The sequence below is a fragment of the Podarcis raffonei genome, chromosome 2 (assembly GCF_027172205.1).
Source record: "Podarcis raffonei isolate rPodRaf1 chromosome 2, rPodRaf1.pri, whole genome shotgun sequence".
Lineage (NCBI taxonomy): Eukaryota > Metazoa > Chordata > Lepidosauria > Squamata > Lacertidae > Podarcis > Podarcis raffonei.
In genome coordinates, this window is record NC_070603.1 from 92,193,953 (window position 1) to 92,217,000 (window position 23,048).

At 40.8% G+C, this 23,048-nt stretch overlaps 1 protein-coding gene across 1 annotated transcript; it reads right to left on the reverse strand.

Annotated features, from left to right (window-relative positions):
• Positions 1-1,024: 1,024 nt before the first annotated feature.
• EDEM1 (ER degradation enhancing alpha-mannosidase like protein 1) lies at positions 1,025-23,048 on the reverse strand. Its single transcript, XM_053378126.1, has 12 exons — positions 22,465-23,048; positions 17,179-17,251; positions 15,836-15,939; positions 13,544-13,715; positions 12,662-12,845; positions 11,433-11,607; positions 9,566-9,686; positions 7,907-8,077; positions 7,328-7,401; positions 6,097-6,193; positions 5,566-5,751; positions 1,025-4,213 (listed from the first exon to the last, which is right to left on the reverse strand). The coding sequence occupies exons 1-12, from the start codon at positions 22,944-22,946 to the stop codon at positions 4,124-4,126; spliced, it is 1,929 nt and encodes a 642-aa protein (XP_053234101.1). The 5' UTR covers positions 22,947-23,048; the 3' UTR covers positions 1,025-4,123.

Below are 23,048 nucleotides of genomic sequence, written 5' to 3' on the forward strand. Positions count from 1 at the left end.
AGATGGAAAGCTCTTTTGTGACTGACTGGCCTAGTTTCTAATCAGAAGGAATTATTTTACCAGGGCTTTCCAATCTTAGTGCTTTGGGAAGGGGATACTGAAATTATGTATCCTGTTCTTATCTGTTCTGTGCTGTTTGCTACTTCAGTTAATCGTGCTTGCTTGGAAGATGTTGAATGCTGAAATCCTTCTGCCTCTGTCCTAGATGCCCACACATCCACTCCCTCATCAAATCATATTTGGACTTAGTTTCTATGACTCTAGATACCAACTGAGCAGAGCAGAAGCCTAAAGCTTCCCCCCCCCCCACTCCCAATTCACCAACTCTCCTATCCTTCATCCTTTCTGAAAGTTTGCAGCTTGCTTTCCTCGAGGCACCTCTACAAAATAATAAATTTTCATAATAAAATCATTGCCCACAAAACCATAGGAAAGGGAAGCAAATCCTTTTAGGCCTCCCCCCCCCATATCAATTTTTAAAAGCACCTAGTACAGAAAGCCCTGGACCCATTTGCCTAATTTGGCAGGTTTCACACCTAAGAGTACTTCTATGGCATATGCTCATAAAGTAAGGGTAGATTCAAGCAAATCCTTTTTAGCTACGTGAAACTGTAAATGCTTCCAGGAAAAAAACAGCTGCACCTTTTAAACTTAGCAGGATTCTCTCTCTCTCTCTCTCTCTCTCTCTCTCTCTCTCTCTCTCTCACACACACACACACACACACACACACACACACACACGAAGGAGATACTGTTCCTAGATTGCAGCAACAATGAATTTGGGTTTGGGCGTTCAAGTCACCTGGTGACAGCATAAAGCTCAATGAGACAAATATAAGACAAGTTTCTGCAGTTACATCATGACAGCATGTCCAAAGGAGGGCCTCCAACATTTAAAGCCTGTAGAGGGTAAAAACTGGCCAGTCTTACACATTACGCAGAAAATGAAACACCCTCTTGCACAGGGTCCTCTAGTCACATATCATTTTCTGTTAAAACTCCAGAAAAGACAGGCACCACAGAATTAAGAAATAGTATTTAATACAAATTATAATGTAAAATCTGCGTTACATTTTCCAGACCATCTGATCCTTTATAAACAGTAACGCCCTCACCCTATTAAACACATTTTGTAACAGTGCCGTATTAGGCTAGAAAAAAAACAACACATATTGCACATTATGGTGAGAAATTCAGTTTGGTTTTATGAATTGGCAAGTTATCCAAGCAACGCTTAAGACTTGGTCTTAACACTAATATTGCAACAGAAGAAACTGGACACATTTTGTAACAATAAAAGGTATTTTATAGGACAGTGTTGGTAATCTTCAAATATTGAAAGACTGCAAATTTCAATATTTCACTTGGAAATTTGATCTAGTCCCTTCATATCCCCATAGATAGTGCAATCTATGTCAATATCAGGTATCTGTTTGAGTGTTCACAGCACATATTAGCATCTATGAGTGGCCTCGGACACCAGTCACTAAGGACAGATACAACCTTCTCAATATGAGATTTTATCCATACCAAAACCAATCAAAATGCTGGCTGAATCACATGGGAAAGAACTATACTATTTTGACTAGAAGTACAAGTGTTTTGTAAGTGCCCTTAAGCCTTTAGAACTCTAGTAGCCTGGTTGTTGTTTTTTTTAAAAAAGCAAACGCATTACTTGGAAAAATAAGCCAAACTGTAAGTCACCATTTGGACACCCAACATTTTAGTAGGCACAAACTTTCCTAAGTTGAGTTACAAAACGTGCAATTTGCATCAAAGAGGCTACACATAGTCATAAGCGCCAATGTGGACATGCCGAAAAAGTTACACACCCGGTCGACCCCATTATGCAGACACATACATACCTTGTGACAGCATGCTTTGTTGACAACATGATTATAGCAGTGATAAACTGACTTGTTTCAGTTTGCATTTCTCATCACATCAACAGCTTATGGCCAGGATCTTTTTTCAACAACAACAAAAACTTTGGAAATACTCAGTTTCAAAAGCAGTTCATGACTGGGGTGGGGCCCAACTGGGCACAATAGCAAAATTCACTGTGCTAGTAAAGTACTTTGCATAAACTGCTCTATGGATTCCAGCCAATGTTGAAGTTTTCAGCTTTTTTGCTTCACACATTCCCTCCTAAAGCACATGTTCTAATTGTGAACTGTTAACATGCTCTCCTTTGCAGGATTAGTAGATGATGCCAGCCCTGTATAACTGGTCAAAAAGCCCAATCATTTTTTTCACCTGCGCTCTCCTCGCAACTCAGGAAGTGTTGCTTGACCTGAAAAGTCAGCTACTAGGTCAAACATCATAGGCATAATTTTGGAGGAAAAAAAGGCCATTAAGATCTGGTCTCACCTATAGAGGTATCATGGTTTTTATAGGATTTTAATCTTCCAGAGGATTCTGAACTGTTCGCTCTCTCTTACAAATAGCAACACTGAGAAAATAGGAAGAAAGGCTGTACAGTGAAACACAAAATCTTCTAGGCAAACATAAGCCTACTTTGAGATCCCTGAGATTCATTTGTTTGCCAAAGAGATTAAGCAAGCCCTAATTATTTATTTGATAAATATTATGTAGTATTTGAAATGTGTTTTGTGAAAGCAAACATATATTATGAACTGGATTAGGTTAGGTAGTGAAACTGGTATGTACACAATGCATGGTAAAATTTGATCCAAGATGTATTGCGCTTTTCAAAGAGGAAAATGCTGATCAATAATCAGATTTCAATCTACTGTAAGAATCCTCAAGTGGGTTTAAATTATATTCCTGAAGGCAGGCAGATACTCTCTTCTACCTTCCCAGCCTTACTGGGATGTGGAAGAAAGGCTTTGTTCATCAGAAGCAAAGGAAGGCCTCATATTATATCCATTTTGGTTGCCCCAAGGTGCTTCAAAAATGATGAATATTCTTGTCACAGGAATTAAAATGGGAATCAAAGGCCAGAACATCTTTGAGGATCAGCTTCTCTCTCTACTTCTTCTGCTATATGTATATGTAAAATACATGCCCCAAGAAGGGGCAATAATCACCTGTAAATACTCAATTCACAGTAAACGTGAAAGGAGAGTGTACAACCCTCAAACACTACTTGGGATGTTAATCTTTTATATTGTAAAAGCACAATAGTTATAAATGATTTTTAAAAGGTTATTTCTTTCTGGAAAATGAACAGCTCAAGCCCTTGCCTCTGTTCTGAAAACAGCTAAGAAGGCACTAGCTCAAAAAGCTTACATATTACAACTACAAGGAATGTAAATACTTAGATTCAGGAAGATCTCCCAGAGAGGCACAAAGCAGGAGATGAATATAAACAGAATAATGTTGTGAATGTTGGTAAATCAGCAATACAAAGTATCAGATGAGTGGCTCTGTGCATTTATACCTACTAGAAGGCACCTTTTAAAAATTACTGGTTTCAGAAACTAGTAAACTCCATACACCCTTGAATGTGCAATTCTAATTAAGAACACTGTTTTCAACATCAGCCTAGATGTTAGTCCTAAACACAGTGATGCAATATCTTGGCTGATATTACAACAAACTGCATTTCAATTAGGACATTTCCAGCAAGACACCGAGTAAACCAGAACCTATGGATTTTTTCCTACCTGAGCAATAATTAATATTGTTTATTGCTAGTTAAATAATCTAATAATTAAGCTTGGTGAGAGAAATTGCACATTCCCTTTTTTTCCAACCCCCCCCCCCTTTTTATAAGAAATATATATAGGTTCTCTCCAACATTCTTATTTAGAATGCAATTAAGAGATGTGGCAAAACAGTATTTCTGATACAAGATACTTGCAATCCTTTTAAAAGGTCACCTTAGTCTATCACATATTTTTCAGAAATACAAGCTTCAAAGTTTCACATGCGATAACTTAGCTTACATTAGGCAAAATATGCCACATCCGACTGTATTTCAGTGATAACAACTGGAGTTTAGCACGGGATCCTCTTTCCATCTTTAAACTGAATCCTTCATTACAGTGAGTGGCTATTTAAATGCCTGCACCTGCTATAAGCTATGTGGCTCAAGAGACTCATCTTCAGAACAAGATGCTGCCTTGCGCCTTAAGGATTACTCCATATGAAGAGATGTTCAGATCAAGCCCACCATCTGATCAATCTGTCTCATGTAAATACTCTTCAAAGGCAGCAAGTATCTCCTCTCATCTGGTACTCTGTTGCACTGCAAAACAGAAGGAGACGTTTTTTAATAGTTGGAAGTCCACAGCAGCTTGCTTTTCAGGACTGAATCCCATCCCATTTGGATGGGAGGGCATGATTCACACCACGCATCGCTTGGCAACATGACAGGATCAGATACTGCTCCTAACAGAAGTAAGGGAATGTGGATACTTAAATGATGAGTGTTACTCAACGCATTCATATCTTTAAAAGTGTGAGAAATAGTCCTTGGTACTGAAAAGTTTCCTTCAAAGCTATCCAAAACGCTGGTGACTTTACAGGAACAAGTAGAATATCTCTGTTAAACTGCTACATTCCAGGAACATCAACTCACCCATTGTGATTCTTGGTCATGCACACAAAGCTCCCTTTTATCACTGGAAGGAACTGATGAGTGAACTTGGCTTTACTGCTTTAAACAAAGAATCTTCTTGACTACCTGAACCAAAATGTGCTCCCCGACCCAGAGTTTAACTGGATGGCAAAGACAATTACTGTATTTCAGGCACGTCCAACAGGTAGATCATGATCTACCGGTAGATCACTGGACGTCTGTGGTATATCATTATTAGATCACTGGCTCCCCCCTAAAAAAGCTCAACAACTTTGACCTGAACCCCAAAAAGGGGGTTGATCACTGCCAGTTTTTAACTCTGAGTTGATCGCAGTCTCTTGGGAGTTGGCTACCCCGTGTATTCGTGTGAACCAAATGAATACAGCCTTTAGTATCTACATCGTTTCTGAAAAAATCGGAGCTAGGTCTCATGTGGTTCTAGCCACAACCATTCAAGAAGGGTGCAGAATTGTGCATTAAACAAATTCAGGCAAGGACTATGAATTATAGTGTCTAAAAAGAAATTTTATATTGTTGAGATCTCATTTCTTTCTGAACATTTGGGCTTTTAATTTGCTATTGGATCTTTACCCTCGTCTAGAAAGACAAGCAACACTTATATGTATGAAACAAATATGTCTTGGAGAATACTTGGACACAGGTTGTATGAACACTCAAGTTTGCTCCCCAAAACTTTCAGATTTAGGTCCCTGCAGGCTGGAACCTAAGATTCTAAAATGGGTTTCTGATCCTCTCCACCCCCCCAAAAGCTAATTATAAGATCCTTCCTATTCAGCAAAACAGAAACTCTTTACAGGAAAAATACATATTGCAATTGCCATCATAATATATCTGAGCAGCATCCATGGATATATTTGCTGAAAAAGCAGGCCCGCCCCCCCCCCAGGACGCTCTATATTAACTAGTTACAAAATGCTTAGTTAACTGGGCACAATTGCTTGCATTCCCTATTTCTGTACACAACTACTATACCCAAACTGGAACTGGTTTATATTTACATTAGAAGTAGAGTTGATTGCTCTAAGTTCATTTGGCTTTAGCTTTTCAGTCTTCTTCTGTTCTTCAGGGAAAGTATCTTGCCACAGTGAAACACGAAGACGCTTATCCAGCGATACTATATGCCCCTCTGTAGTAAACATATATCTATTGCCCGATTTGTGCACTGGGTTTTCTTCATCAAAAAGCTGAAACAAGAATTTATGTATCCTTAATGTTTCACATTTAGCATAATATATAACAGTAATACAGTACCACCACGTTTGCAAAACTACACAGGAAGCAGGTTACTCTGCAGATAGGTGCCATAAAATGTATTCTGAATATGCAGATGACCAGTATAACGCATTTATTACAGACTCTGCCTGCCAATGTGTTAGATACACAGATTATATTATAAAACACACACACACACACACACACACCCTATGACTCATTATAAGCAGACCTACCACTTGTTGCTAGTTTCAGTTCTAGTGAACAAGCCTATTTTAAAACAGAAAGCCCCAAGGCTGACCATAAAGGATACCTACCAAATACAAATATTTACATGTTTCACTGAGAAAAAAGCTTTCCATCCGATCTTCTTTGGACTTCTCTATAACATGGTGCAGAGTAGCATAGCCACATCTGAAATAAATTTTAAAAAACCTCAATTATCACTAGTAAGCCACAAATGTTTTAAGAAATTAAGCCCAGAGAGGGATAGCTTGGTCAGTAGAGCATGAGACTCTTAATCTCAGGGTCATGGAGTCAAACCCCACATTGGGTGAAAGATTCCTGCATTGCAGGGGGTTAGACTAGATGATCCTCGTGGTCCCTTCCAACTCTACAATTCTATGATTCTAACTGTATTCCAAAAGTTACTGCTATTCTTAGCTTTCTTCTAGTTACTGCTGATGGAGCAACTCTGCTCTGTCAAGCAGCAGACCCAAGAGCAACAAGCAGGTCTTGTTCTAATATCTCACAAACACAGTGCCTCTTAGAGCCATTAGAACAAATATCCCACAACCATTAGCTTGTTCCTCTCCATAATTCAGGCTGGTAGTAGGAGGAGATGGCGAGAGGGTGCTGGGAAGTGTTATGGCACAGTGACAACTAAAGAGCTTCATGCCTAAAGCCATGGGCATGCTGGGAAATATTTTCCTCGTTTGAACTCTCTTCCCTTCATCCATATGACTCCTTATGAAACTTCTCTCAGTTGTAAGAGGCAGCAGCAACCCAGTGAGTAAACCCCACTCTGTAAGGGACTAATGCCAGGCTGCTTTCTTTTCCTCTAAGACCTGCTTGTGGCCCAGAAATTCAGCAGCAACATGTCAACTGAACACCTGAAAATTTCAGAGAGGCTTATAAACACCTTTGCTCCTCCCTATAACTCAGGTATTTTGAATGCATTGTAAGCTGCCGCCTCAATAAACTTGGTTAGTAGGCAATATAGAAGTACTATACACAAAATAAAGTGAGATTTGCAAATCCAACATAGGGGCTAACACTTGAAGCACAGGTTTTTCAAACATCTCTTGTGAGCACTGGGATCCAAGCCATAGCGTTGCTGATGTTTAAAAGCAAAGAGGTTGCTCACATGCTCGTTAGATAAGATTTAAAATTAATTCAATGGAAGCAAGCATATTTGTATAAACTGTCACATGCAGCTCAGTTCAGAAGAAACTTCACAAGTAACTTAAAATAAAAGGTTTCATTTGTCCCTATATTTTCCAATAACTAAGCACAAGGTGATATTAAAAGTTTAGTTTGAAAACTAACTTTGCTTTTGTGTGCTTCTCCAGACTCTGAAGAATATCCATGCCTACATGGAGATAAAAGGGATTCTTTGTTGCCTAAATAAAAGGAAGGAAATAAGTGTGAAGAAATTATGCAATGCCATGTAAATAAAGGCTCAAACACTAGTAAAGCTAAATAGTTCAGCCACTAGAAAGTAAACAAACCAGATGCAAAACCATAGTTTAATCCTAGTTTGTTCTCACCAATAAGAATTTAAACAAGTTTCCAGAGTTTCGATAGTGGACCACTATGCCAATTCAAAGGTTAGCATTGTGGGAGGAGGTGAGCCCCACATCCTCTACACAAGAAAAACTAAATTGCTTAACCAGTTCTTTGGATCCTGATTGTTATATCTAAACATGGAGCCCAAAATGTAATTTAAACCAATGATTCCCTTAAATCCATGTTTCCCAAATAGAATAGATTGAATCAGTCCAAAAATATGTAACTGTATATTGGGACCACACCTCTTAAGCAGCAGCAACGGTTGAAAAGGTTCTTACTAAAATACAAGGATACATTCATTAAGACAATTATATATATTAAAAAAACCTTTAATACCTGATAAAGAAGATATGTAGATTCTACTAACTCTGGCCTTAGGGGATAAAAGAGGACATCAGGTGCCTGTAACTGCCAGTTGTACCTCTCTGGAAGAGCTCCATATCGTTTCCATATGGCATAATAAAATGCATGGAGGCAAATAGCATCTTCTACATCACCTATTAAAACCTGAGAAGCAGCAAAATTGAAAAATTGCATAAAGGTAGGACAGCTCACTGGTAATAATACAGTAACATTACCAATTTCCTTCATGGTATCATCAGTCTCCCTAGGCCAGGAAAAGCACCAGCCAATAAATCAGTTATCAGGAACGCTACTCTAAAATTGTGTAGCAAGCATTAGCTCAGCAAAAGAACTCTGACTTTTGAAACATATAAAAGCGCTATAGCTGCTTTTGGACCAGACACAACCAAGCAAATAATAAAAGTAGGCTGGGAAAACCTATGTATTAGGTGCATGCTGTAACTCCATGTTACATTCAATCAGCAGCAGTAGAAGCTGAATTGCTACATACCTTTTGCTGCAAAAGGAACATAACCAGTTTTACTGGAAGTGTCAGTGGTCAAGGAACCTTAGTATCTCCTTCACACACAAACCCTTTTGCGATCACCGTATTTTTCATCCCATAGGGCGCTCCGGCCCATAGGACGCACCTAGGTTTTTTGGGGGGAAATAAAGGGGGGGAAATTTCCTTTATTTCCCCCCCAAAACCAGGTCGGGGAACAGCGGGATGGCGGCGCTCCGCCTCCTCGCTGTCCTCCAAGCTTGTGGGGCTTGTGGGGCGCTTCTCCCAGCGCCAGCCTCCGAACAAGGTCGGGGAACAGCAGGAAGGCGCGCTGCGCCTCCCCGCTGTCCCCCGAGTTTGTGAGGCTGGCGCTGGGGAGAAGCGCGCTTCTCCCCAGCGCCAGCCTCCAAACCAGATCGGGGAACAGCGGGATGGCAGCGCTCTGCCTCCCCGCTGTCCCCCGAGCTTGTGGGCTGCTGGGAGCGCAAGGCTTGCGGACACCTGCCCGAAGCACGGGGCGTCCTCCGGAGGGCGCCCCGTGCTTCGGGCTGCAGGCTGCCGCCCACAAGCCTTGCGAGTCCGCGGGAACTCCCACCAGGCTTGCAAGGCTTGCGGATAGCTTCCTGAAGCCTGGAGAGAGAGGGGGGTCGGTGTGCACCAACCCCTCTCACTCTACAGGCTTCAGCGAAAGCCTGCATTCACCCCATAGGACGCACACACATTTCCCCTTCATTTTTGGAGGGGAAAAAGTGTGTACTATAGGGCGAAAAATATGGTATCTTGTGTCTACCACTACAACCCAACATCCCTTTCATCTTAAGTGCTAAGCAGCCGGCTGGCAAATTAATGCCCTGGGAATAGGCACCGGCTGTCTCACTTCCCACCCGCATGATGATGCTAACATTGCACTTCTGGAATCTGTATGGTCATACATATGCATTTTAGCTCCAGCTGTTAGAGTAGTACCCACACTTGCAAGTCAACTGCACCATGCAATGCAGGATTCAGAAGTGAATATGTGGGAGTCTTTCCTACCAGGTGCTAGTTTTATAGAAAGGACCAACAAAATCTGTTTTAGATTGGGAGGCTGAGCTCCTAATAGTTCACATTTTGCAAAGCTTTCTATACTTTCTGCATCAAATTGAAAATACCTGAAGCCCAGGGAAAAAAGCTTGAAGAGAATCAATCCATGTGTTCATCAACTGCCCACTGAACATATTTACATTAACATAAAGTGGTGGGTCCCCTTCACCTTCGTTACAGGCTTCTCTCCTAAAAGGAATAAAAAGCAAGGTTCGATTCAAAACAATATGCTTTATCGTTATATGTACAAGTGGTGCACACTGAAGACAAGATTCCATTTCGATCCTGCTTCAGCATCTCAGAAAGTGAGTTGTTTCAGCTTGGACCACCTTGACCACAACCCACTTTGGCCCAGATCCGAAGTCTCATCAAAATTTGGCCTTTGTATGACCCCTCTAACTACTACAGAGAAATCAACTAACAGCTATAACTTTTTAACAGAAATAGATAAAAATGTGTAGGCACAGTTGTTCCTTCTGAGAGATCGAAACCTGACAAACCTTAGACAAGTGCAGGATTTTTTGTGCAAGAGGATGAAGTCTTTTAAAGTCTGGGGAATAAATTAATTTTTTAAAAAAATCTTGCATGGGTCAATTTGTGTGCAAATAACTTTTAAAATACCTTGTAAAAAAAAGGACGGATGCCAGAGTTTGAGCCTTTCGGTGAATGAATAAAATGTTGTTTTCTGCTCTACAACACTGACAGATAAAGTGAGATACATTCCCCCAAACTCCCACATCCAGTGAACACAAGCAAAACTAAGTTCTCTGTAAAGTTATTCCCTGGCTATTAGAGGCCTCGTCTCCCTCTACCAACCTTATATGGAGAGTTTATAACAATCATACAGTGTAGTTCACCATTATAACCCTACTTGCAGGATGGAGGGCTATGCTGAGAAAGTGTACGTACAGCATACCTATAACAGTGCATGTCAGTTTAAAGGCTTGTGAAACCTTTCAAATATGCTACAGCTTTGACTGCTCTGATGTCACCCAATCTAAGAGATTATAGCAAAAACTAAGCAGGTGGTAGCTTGGTATAAAGCTATCACTGTGTATTGTTTAAGCATTATTATAATAATGTGGTGTGGAATTAATAGAATTATTTTTTAATTGGATCATTTTTTGGATTTTTCCCCCCCCTACACAAAATAGGTTGATTTGTATTGGGAAGTTTTCCAGTGTACATCAGAAAATTTTCCAGTACTTTAGAGAGTAATCTAATAATTAACACGTTTATTTTACTTACATTGAGGAAACAAAGCTGAACACATCTGAAACTGTGAAACTTGACTTATACTGTATTTGTAACTAGCATACATTCCTGTGAAATGGAAAATATAAGCACTGGGAAACCTTCCACCCCACATCACTGTTACTATAATGTTAGAATAGATGGCAGTATATGGAGGACAGATCCTGTCCAGAGTTCTTACAATCAATGATTTGACACAGGGAAATCAAGGAAGGGGAGCTAAGAGGAGAGAGGAGTAAAGAGGGGGAAACCATTTCAATTTTGTATACTTAAGGTTGCAACTCAAACTGTCTGCTTATGAGTGTAACAGACTTTCACTTACGCAACAATATTTTACCTTCCACTCTGGAAGGTTGGGGGGCTCTTTGGAACAGATCTGAGTGGGGTATGGGGAGAGGAAGGTGATGTCCCATTGCACAAGCAGAAGTCTGCTTGTACACATCTAATTACAAGTAGGGCATGGGGATTAAGTGGTTACGCCAAAGACTGAACAACGACATGGGTTTGCAGAAGAATTTGAAGGTAGACAGTACGTGTCAATTTAGTTTGTTGTAATAATCACAGTTTCTAAGTGTACATCCGAGGAACACATAATTATTCTTAAGGAAACTGATGTTCCGTGTTCCAACCAGCCCAGGCAAGTTTTACATCCTCCTGAAGATAGTAACGTAAGGAACATACCCTCGCCTTAAGTAGTTCTGAATACTCTGATAAGCATCATTGAACATCTCTAGATCTTCTTTTTCTCCAAAGAGGATGTAAGATTTCAAAAGATATTCATAGAAGGAATCTAATCCTGCTCCCAAACCACTCTGCTTTCCAACCCAGTGGCCAGTTTGAATATTCACAACATTGCCTATGAAGTAAACACAAAGACAAAGATTATCCAAGAATAGCTACAAAAATTGTTGCATTTATACACTGCTTGGCTGATAATGCTCAATGTAATATAAAATTCCTGTATAACATGAAATAAATTACAATAAAGCGTATACAATCTCAAAAGCCAGAGGACATCAGTATAGAAGTCAAGCATTACACCCAAAACAAAAGTCTGGACGCAAAACATTCAGTATGGGAAAGCTAGATCCCTTTGCATTGTCTTTTAAAAATAAAATTGTGGCTTGGATGTTAGCGGATCTCCTTCAACAGTCTGCCAATATAAGCACTCCTGTATGACTGTATGTGAAGTACTGAAAGTACAAGGTTTTATTAAAAACAAACTCTGAGAACAGGGCTTGGAAGACCAACAGCACAGTTCACAAATAATTAGTTGTACAGAATCCCATCTTCATCATCACGTGTGCACATAGCTGCATTCTACACCAGGTGACTATATTGCAGTAATCAATACCCATATTTGAGTGTTCCTATAACATTGCCATGGTGCATTATTGCAGAGATAATCATTCACTAAATTAGGGTGGCTTCACACAGTATGCAGCTAATGTATTTTCCGTTGTGTGTACATACATGCAGCAAGGATCCCAGACAATCCCATCTCCCGATTCTGTAATATGCCTATCTATGATGCACTGCTCACAAGCAAACAGCAGATGCACTAGCGTAGAAGTAAAAATTTATTCCTAATATAATGGAGGATTTTTAGGCAATTGGGCACAAAGGTCCCAGTGCGACCATACAAATGATGCTGTGGTATAAGCTATCACAACTATGCAAGTACCATCTTGCCTCCCACAACTGCTCCCCTACCTTGCTGGGGGGGGAGGGATATCTGATTAAAAAATATATGCCTTCCACCCATTGCAGCTTGCCTTTGCTTTGTAAGTCAATCTGTGAGGCTCACTTGAAAAGTAGTATATAAATACCTTAAATAAGTAACTTTTCGGGATTAGACTACAGTTAACAAATTCTGTTAATTATGCAAGACCCATAAACCTATTATGCACCTAATAGTCCAGTGTCATTGCTCCTTAGACTCCAGAGTGCTTTCACAGCTCGGCGGGCAACCCATTCAAAAGTGGAATCGCCCAGAAGCCTGCTAAGAATTCCAAATTCCACCAATAAGGATCCAGCTCCTGCAGTGCAGGTCTCATTGTTGCTGCCAGAAGGAACTCCTGTTCTTAAGTTTACCTACACAAAGATAAGAAGGTTTAAATGTACATTTCTTGAAAAGCAAGCAGCAATAAGGATCCAGCTCCTGCAGTGCAGGTCTCACTGTTGCCCCCAGAAGGAATTCCTGTTCTTAAGTTTACCTATACAAAGATAAGAAGGCTCAAATGTTCTTCTTGAAAAGCAAGCAGTTATATTTCTGTCTTTTGCTTCCTTCATTTCTACCCCCTTGATAATCAAGGACAAATATAAAGGGACTTGTGTGTTTCATCAGTGTTCTGTCATGAGGTTGCATCATATTCCACAGGGAATCTGTCTTAAAGGAGTATCCAGATTAACATTAGGCATGTAAATACCGAGCCATCAAAAGACCAAGTCAGACACTGCAAAATCTTCAACATGGAACAGCTTCAGGAACACAGTCATGTTGAGGAACCAACAGCTGACCTAGGGCATCCATTAAAGCAGTTGGTTTTGACAGCAGATTTTTAAAGTGAGGGCAAAGATATTTTCCGCTGTCAGGCTGTATGTTTTAACATGAGAAAGCAAGGCCTGTAAACACAGATGTACTGAGAAAGGCATTACTTCCTCCACAAAGCTGCTATTCCAAAAAGTGAGCCTTATGTTTAATATTTAAGACCCATCTAGCCCCAGCAAGTGAAAGTAGAATGAAGTATTAAAGAAGGTTCCGTGAAAACTGTTCTTCATGGCACACTTACCCGAGGATATGGAATTCCTGTTTTGGTGTTCTCAAAAGCAGGTAACAGTCTTACAGCCAGGTCATGAGCCATATGCAAGAGCTCATTATCATAGCCCTTGATAGTCATATCCCCAAAAGGCTGTCTGGCATCTGTTATGATGATATGGGCTGAAAGCAGGCTTCCCAAAACCCTGTAAGAGAAAGTTTTAAAAGAGACAATATATAATTTGCTACATTATGTGTTATGTACAGCATATCAGTTATCAAAGTTAGGTTCAAGCTGAAGATCAAACAGAACATTAGCTTATATCAGGAGTGGGGAACATTTTTCAGTCTGAGCGCTGCAACCATCCTGGGCAACGTTCCAATCACCTCCATCCATGGAAGCAAGGGTCATCATGAGAATTCAAGGACACATACTAGTCAGGCAAAAAGCACCTGGGGTGCAAAGCAGGGCCACTGAGGGATGTGGCCCGGGGGAAAGGGGTGAAGGAAGTTCCATGGACAAAGAGAGGCCTGGCTGAGAGAGACATTTAGTCCTTGGGCCCAAACCACATTCTGTACTCTTCAACTGAAAGATCAACATGTAAGATGCAGAGCATCTTAATCTGCTTCTTGAGCTATTTCACATCAGTTTTGTCTACCAGCACAGAATTCTGAAAAATCTGCTGTCATTTACTTGCCATGTTTCCTACTATCACAATGTCTTAATACCAATTTTGTCATGTCCAAAAACAATATAAATTGTTTTATGTTTATTCTGTACACCATCCCATACTTGGCAATATTATGAGCTTGCATGTCCTGAGCAAGGACACATCTGTGATTGTAGTCTCAGCTAACAAGGAAATACCAAGTAAAGTAAAGTTGAATTAATTAATTAATTTAAGTGCAGGACCTAAATTGAGCTTTCAGCATCTAGTTAGCCTCTAAAAAGGCTCTGAAAATTATTGGCTAACACTGAAAAAGCCAGGATGCAAATCACTGTGATAGGTTTATATATCTCCACTAATCCATAAACTTGCTGTTTCTCAATTATTATTTTTTCAAAACCCTCAATAGAATGTCTTCTTAAGTAATAAAAAAAATCACTAGAACAGATTACAAACCTTTGCTCTATCTTTCTTATAAAGAAGCCAATGCCAAAATGCTGGCAATTTGCTTAGCTGCAAGAGGCAAAATAGATATATCATGACTCAAATGCATTGGCACATTCTTTTTATTTAACTAAACATAAGTAAACAAAAGGTAAAGCACAAAAAGGAAAGACTTGACAACCTTTAAGCAATGAAGTAGTCACAACTGAGGGGTAAGGAACGAAAAGGGTATGTTAATTTCAGTGGTTAATTTCAATTCTGCTAGTTATAGGTAACATACATTTCTTGCTTTTGAGTTTCTGAATGTGGTTAAAATTGCAGGTGTTGGAAACAGAGTTGAATGTGGCAAGTTTGCTGCTCTCTAAGCACAATGGAGTTCTATAGCAAAATTAACTGACAAAGTGAGGAGTACATGCATTAGTACTTCTCAACACAACATGCTGTAAAAAGACTAGTTTCAGGGGGAACTTCCCAGAACTGAGTTCTGGCACCTCTCAGGTGGGTACCATTGCCATTCTAAGAAAACGAGGGAGGCGTTCATGGTGAGCTCTGGCATCTCTTTTTCTAGAAAAATTGTTGTTTAGTCATGTCCAACTCTTCGTGACCCCATGGACCAGAGCACACCAGGCACTCCCTGTCGTCCACTGCCTCCCGCAGCTCGGTCAAAGAAAAATAGCACTGCTAATAAGGGCAGTCACCAAGATGCAAAGCAGCACCCCAACTTGTAGTGTCTTTTTTTAAAAGAAAAATGAGAGTGCAAAAAGAGGATGTTGTAGGGAGGGAGGTACTGTTGCATGCTCCATTCATACAGAACAGCAGCATGATCCATTTGTACTGTACAGCAAAAAGTTTCGTAACTCTCTGTAGTAGATGGTTACTGTTTTACTAAGCACTTTGCTCCTAAGGAACTTCATGTCTGTCCTCCTCTGCTTTGACTTCAGGGGTAAGGACAAAAAATATTGCTAGGCATTTAATATTAAGAGGGCTAAAATTATTGTCAGTTCCCTGCTGGTGTTTGTTTATAATAAAAAGTGGGTCCTCTTTAACCCTCTATTTTGCTTTAGTGACATTCTTTCTTCTATCACTCAAAATTGCCAATTTATTACACTATGTTGTGAGACAACAAGCAAGCATAAATTAACTGTCTTCTGAAAATGTGATAAATTTAGTTGGTGCTCACATACAATGCTCTCAGATTTCAAGTGGCAACCTACCTAATTGTTGCTTCAAAAACTTGGACGGTTGAATCTGTGTCAAATGATACTGTGTCTATCACTAGTTTCACTGCTTTCTGGAACTCTGAAGAATTTCCCATTACCTTTAAGGCAAAACATAATTATCAGATTAAATAATCACAAGTTTTTGTACTAGCTGTTTAAAATGTTTAAAAACAAAAATTAAATATCAGGCATTACTAAAAATTGTAGAAATTTCCACTGTCACATTTCCTAAATCCCAATAATATTTCAGGACCTCAAAAGGTACCGTCCTAAAAACAACAAAGTATTAGAACACAAAGCACCATAATTTAAGTGTGATGGTTTAGTAAGGTGTATGATTTATGAAAAGAAAGAAAAACCAATTGCAACAAAACTATGCCCTATACAAAGTTTCAAAGTATAAGAAAACAACTTCCAGGGTTAAATGTCTGTCTAAACAACACCATGTAGAGAAGCTATAGTGATTTGTCCAAGCTAAAAGCAGGCTCTAACACTAATACAAATGGTGATGGAGTTAAAATAATCAGAATGCAATGGCACTGGGGTAATTCCACAAGGAAGAAAATGATACAAAAGTCTACTGTGGCATGGATCTTAATAACAGTCAATAATTAGGGTGGTTATAAAAATATCAGATGTGTTGAATCGAGCTTGCTTGACAGAATTAATTTACTTTTTTTTAAAAAAACCTTCCTCAGTTAAGAAAACTACCTTGGCAGCAAGACATTCAATTCCAACTGCTTACAATTGACTCCACTCTGCTCCATAGAGTCTGCTGGCACATATAATCAAATTTCTCACTGCTTGTGACTATCAACAAAGACTATGAACTGAAGCCAATAGATCCCTTTTCCTTGAATAAGGGAGTTCCATTTCCAGCAGAAGAGAACTCAGGAAAGGGGAGTTATCTAAGGGGAAGATGTTGGCACCTGTCTGTCTCGAGAGACAATGGAGTGCACCTCCTGGGGTGAAATCAAACTCCTTCGTTAACAGCGACAAGGTGACCTCCCAGGGCGCAAGCCTGGGCAGTGTGTATGGAGGTCCTGGATTGCCTACAAAACAAGACGACCTTCTCGGCCTCACTGATGTGGTCCAAAGAAAGCAGAGCAATACACCTGGCACCAGCCTGGCTGCAGGAGTTGCCAGAAGGAGGTGTACAAGGCACCATCCAACCATCTTAGGAACTCCACTCCGGATTTGAATAGTATGGGTCTTTGCCCAGAAGACATGTGTGTTAACCAAGGCAAGGCAGGAAAACAAGAGGTGCATGTGTGGGGTTGTAACTACTTTTGATCATTTTTTCTTTTTCCAGTAATTAGAAAACATTTTAAACTCACTGCTAGGGTATCCAATGCATCAATCAGAGTAAGCGAGTAGTTTCCCAGGACATCATTGATATTCAGATTTGAACTGAAATAAAGTCAGTTAGAAGTTAGTTCTATCAGATTTTTTACAAGTTAGTTCAAGAATGTAGTCTATAAATCTTGTAGCCTGATACTAAGCTTGATTATCTGGATGAGAGTCTTAAAGAATTTAATGGGATGTATTCCCAGCTAAGTACCCAAAGGATTGCAGCCTTGGCCCCATAACATAGATGCAGTATTAGCACACTCCTACAGTTAATCAGTCTACTGTCATGTTATACTTTTAATTCAGCCATATGCAATTTCTTTCATAGTAAGGCAAAGATGCAACATGCGTCTACAGTCGGACCTTGGATCTCAAATGCTTTGGCTCCCGAACAAATCAGCTCCCAAATGATTGAAACCCGGAAGTGAGTGTTCCGGTTCTCAAATGATTTTTGGAAGCTGAAGGTCCGACGGGGCTTCTGCTGCTTCCAATTGGCCGCAGAAGCTTCCTGCAGTCAATCAGAAGCCGCGCTTTGGTTTTTGAACGTTTTGAAAGTCGAATGGACTTCCGGAACGGATTCCGTTTGACTTCCAAGGTACGACTGTAATAGGACATGTAGTCTAACAAAGTCAGAAATAGGATATGCCGGTAAGTGAACTACGGTAGGCCTAGGAATTTTGACTTGATGGACTGGGCACATCTGAAATTAAAGTGACACAAATATTTAGAAGCTATACTACTGTCTGTATAACCGAGTGAATAAACGTATACAAGTCTAAACTTGGAGATGCAATTTCAGATACTTGTTGAACTATGAGCAAATTAGAACATCAGAAAATTGTTCATTCTTTTTCTAAATTAAATTAAAAAGAATTCTTGTTATAAGGCTTGATACAAAAAGCAGGACAGGATTATTGTGCCACATCTTCTCACTGAGCACTCTGCTGTTTAAAACAAACCAAAAACTGGTGCTCTCCAGATGTTGCAGAATACAAGTCCCATAACCTTTTGTCATGCTGTCTGCTGCTGAGAAAAAGTTGCTGTCAAAAATAGCTAGAGGGCACCAGGTTGTTGAAGGGTGGATTAGGGTATATATACTCAGGATCAAAACACAATTGCTTATTTCTTTAGACACACAATCAATAACAAGGCTGTAAAAGGGTGTATTTTTCCTTCTTTCAAAGTGTATGTAGGGATTAGGATGGGATCCAAAGAAAGTACAAATACATACACTCAGAGCTTAGCATGCTGTTTTTGCTACAGCGACCACTGAAGTGAGAAGCCACTGTTCAATTTAAGTTCCCTTGTCTCCTTGTGAGAACTATTTAATCAAAACAGCAAGTAAGCACTCTCATCTTTCTTTATGAACTTTTCTCTATTCTTCAACCCAGTCTTATAGTCTTAACTAGGCCCCAAAATGTGGCAGAAATGCATGATTTTCGAAAAGTAACTTGAAATATCCATACAATTGCTCAAATTTGAGGCTGTTATACAAACATCTGCGAGCCAGTTAAGTCTCAAAGTCAGAAAAGGAAGTAGCTCAAAACTGGTAGACAAGAAACACAGAAGCTGCTTGCAGTGAAAACAGATTTTACAAAGCAAGAATAGCTAGGAACATGAATGCAGCCATGATATAGACTATTTTGACAAAAGTAGGCAGCTATGTTTATAAATACAACATTTAAGCTTCCTTCCCTTTTTCAAGAACTGGAATAAAGTTACCAATGTAACCTTCAAATTACTGGATTTAGTCTACAACCAACATTCAACACTTCAAGATATTTTAAAGTTTTGAGTAGATACTTATATTTTGAAAATATGTTGATTTGTTTTAGGAAACAAAAAAAAGAGAGAACAGATGTCTTGGAGAAGAGATGTCTTTCTCCAAGAACACAGTGTTCTTTGGACCCAGAGCACCATTCGAAATTGAACAAGATGGCAAAGGTTGACAACATCAGCTTGTTCATTATGAAAACTTTAAGATTTACTCTGATGTTTCTCAACCCTGACAAAAACTACCCTAAAAGCACTTTCTAAGCATAAAATTGGATTTTCCTTACTGGTGCATCTGTTGAGAAATAGCCACACAGGCAATTATAAATATAATCTGGAAAGACAGAATGGGTGAAGTCCACACAGTATTATATAACTTTATATGAAATAAAATTTTCAGCTCAAATTGCTCTGCTAGCACAGGCCTATTTGTTCAAGTGATACATAGCAAAGAGCCAAAATTAAATCCCCAAATAATGTTTAGGCTAGGTCTAATTGATTTTCCCATGTGCTTCACATATGTAACTGTGATCCTGATCAAATTCCAGAATATCAAGCTCACATTGATTTCATCTTTGTGTCAGTACCTGTCTTACTTAATTTAGGATGTTGGGCAGAAGGCTATATTTATAGTGTAGCTTTTATATAAAATTTAATCCAATTATTAGACAATACATATTCCAATAAAACATGGATTATTTTGTATTCAAAATGTTTTTTAAAATCTGCCATTCAAAAGGTTCATTACCGAAGGCTCCTGATTAAACTTAGCAGTGATAATAGGACATATAATCTTATAGATCACTGAACCATTTTTTTTAAAAAGGAAGCAGAAAGTAGACTAAATGGATAGTTCTCACAACAGATGTATGTAAGAAGTGAGGCTCCCTCAAGGATCCATTTTGTGCTTTTTCATAATGACCTGGACTCTGGCACAGTCAGGTCAAATTATTAAGGGTGGTAAAAAGAAAAAGGGATCACAAAGAGCTCCAAAAAGGTATTTCTCCAAACAGGACAATGTCAAATGCAGTTCAGTTTAAGTGTAAACTGATGCATAGTAAGGCAAAAAATTATACCCGCAAAAAATATACACACCAATGGTGAGCTAGTGATGACTGACCAGAAAAAAAGGTACTGAGGTTGTGGTGGGTAGCTCAGTTAAAATGTTGAGCTGGTGTGTAACCGTTGTGAAAGAGGTAGATTCTGTATTAGAGATCAAAATAAAACTGCCAATATTGTACTGCCTTTATACAAGTTTATGGTGCAACCACGTTTGGAATATTATATACAATTCTGATTCACACTTTTTTTAAAAAAAACGCGTAATTAGAAAAGGTGCAGAAAAAGGCAACCACAGTGACTAGGGGTTAAAGCAATTCCCCTACAACTTTTGGGGCTCTTCAAATTAGAAAAATAGATGAGGGAGGAAGACACGATAAAATGCACAAAATTATGTGGTGTGTTGAAAGAGGATAGGGAGAAGGTGCCACAAGAATTACACCTCCATAAACAATCCTAGAACCCATCCAGTGACACTCAGGACAGACAAATGTACCACTTTAGACACACAGCAGATTCAGTAACAGAGTCAGGAACTTGGGTGGCTTTAAAAGGGGATTAGACAAATTCATGGAGGATAAGGCAATAAACGGTTACTAGTGATGATGGCTACATACTAGAATCAAAGGCAAATACCAGTTGCTGGGAAATCATGAGTAGGAGAGGCCCTGGATGCAGGATTAAAGGACTTTGATCTGATCAAGAAGGTGTTTCTTTATGTCCTTAGGTGTGTCTGTGTTGACTAAAAGCTTTTGTGATCTTATTTACAAAGTGTCATTTCAAGGCTCACTTACAAATAAGCTTGCAGGAAAGCATAAAGAATATGGTATGTAGATTTACTAGCAAACATGTGAAGTTGTGTTAGTTAAACAATCCACATCACTGAACTGCACAAATCAGTAAACTGCTACTGCATGTATCTTACTTAACCTGTAGCCATTAGACAACAGAAAGAGACCTATACAGGAAGGACAATGTATAGCTGCAGGAAACCGAGAGGCACCAGGAATCTATTAGTAGCAACCAAAGCTTTAGCAGCAAAGTTAGTCTTTGCAACCAAGGGAAACCCCACTGTCGACTGCGTCTCCCTCCCAGAATGAATGAAGCAATGCTCATGCAATTTTTGAAGCACTCTGCGATTTTTAAGACTGCAAACAACATGTAAGATGGCATCACTGGGTGCAACATAGTTGGGTCTGACACTTCTGTAAGAATAAGATCTGATAAAAGAAACTAGAGGAAACCAATAGCTGTCACACACCTTTGCACTTTGGAAAGAGTACACATATGCAGTCACTACATAGCTCTTGTGACTGTTCAGTTTTATTGTTTCTGAAAGACTGCTTTTCCTATCCGCAGCTGTAACTTTACTGCCAGTTTCACTTCTCCTAAATCTGACCCTTCCCATCTCAAAAACAAGCTCCATGTTTTCACCTTAAACTCTACTCCCCACCCATTTTTATGTGCAGGGACCATTCAACACTGTTGTTGTTGGTTTTCCCTTTAGCACTGCAACTGGAGTTAGCATCAATACATTCCTACCTTTGGGTTCCCAGACCAACCTATGGTTCTTACACTCACAGTAGTTACAGTCATAGCTCCACATCGATACAAGACGGCTGGGGCAAGAACAGGGCAGGATTTAGGTTTGATGAGGCCCTAAGCTACTGAAGGTAATGAGGCCCTTTATATGTCCAGCTGTCCTTTGTCAAGACCCATTACTTGCATCATAGGAGTCTACACAACACAAAACTCTATTGCTGTATACATCCATATTGTTTTTTCCTTTAAATTTTTTTGGGGCCCCCAAGAGAGTGGGGCCCTAAGCTATAGCTTGTTTAGCTTATACGTAAATCTGGCACTAGGCAAGAAATGGGAACACTTACTAATACCTATACTGTATGACTGCTAAACCACAGAGGTGGTAGTTGCTATCAGCTTCAAATGGGCTCCCTTTCAACTTGCTCCCAGGGCCTATGGCAGCATATCCCATAACCTGTTCCCTCCACCACCACCCCCCAAAAAGAAAATACTCTTTGAAAGGTGATTCAAAGTCTCCCTGCTTTAAGTCCCTAAGTTGCTCCACTCTTACTTTCTCGTCGAGTTCAAGTTCACCCGCTGAAACAGATGGGACAAGGTTTTCACACACACCCACCGAAAACTCTCAAGTCCTCTTTTCCCCTCTTAACTCCATTCTTTTGCCAACAGCCCAGGGAGACCACGTCCAATCCCCTCTCCCTGCCCGAACTCCAAATTCTCTTTTCTCTCTCTCTCTCATCCCCTCGATGCAAGCAGGAGGGCCTACAGCCTGGACTGCGGTGCCCCTGAGCACGAGCAGAGCGCGCACCCCACCCAGACCGTGGGACGGGCGTCGCGGGGGGCAGAGGAGGGCGGGGTGCCGAGCCCCGGAAAAAAGAGTCTCCCTCGCGAAGGCTACTCACGGGTCGGCTCGGTCGGGCCCCCTCCCGCTGCACTCGATGGGGTTCAGCTCGTCCTGGGGGAAAGCGTGCGCCATGTAGTTGTCGTAGCCGAAGGCGAACATGCCGCGGGCGGCGTCGCGGAGCTGCGCGCGGAGCTGCGGAGGGAAGGCGCGGCTGTAGCGCTGCTCGTACTCGTCGCCGCCGCCAACACCGACGACCCTCCTGGGGGGCGACGAGGAGGCGGCGCCGCTACCGGCTCCCCAGGCCTTGCCCAAGAAGGAGGCCCAGTGCGGGGCGACCAAGCCGGCGTCGAAGCAGCGCGCGTCCGAGAGCGGGGAGGCTCCGGCTCCGCCGCTGCTGCCGCCGCCTCCCTCCGGCGGGATGCAGGAGAGGCCCCGCAGGCGCTGGTGGTAGAAGCCCAGGCTGGGCCCCGCCAGCCACAAGAGCGCGTGCCCGGCCAGCTTCAGCGCCACCAGCGCCAGGACCAGCGACCGCCATTGCATGGTCGGAGCCGTCAGCAGCGGCGGCGGCGGTAGCACCACGGCGGCCACCGCGCGCCCCTTTCACGCGCATACTTCAAGCGGAAGCTCCGCGCCTGTCGGAGG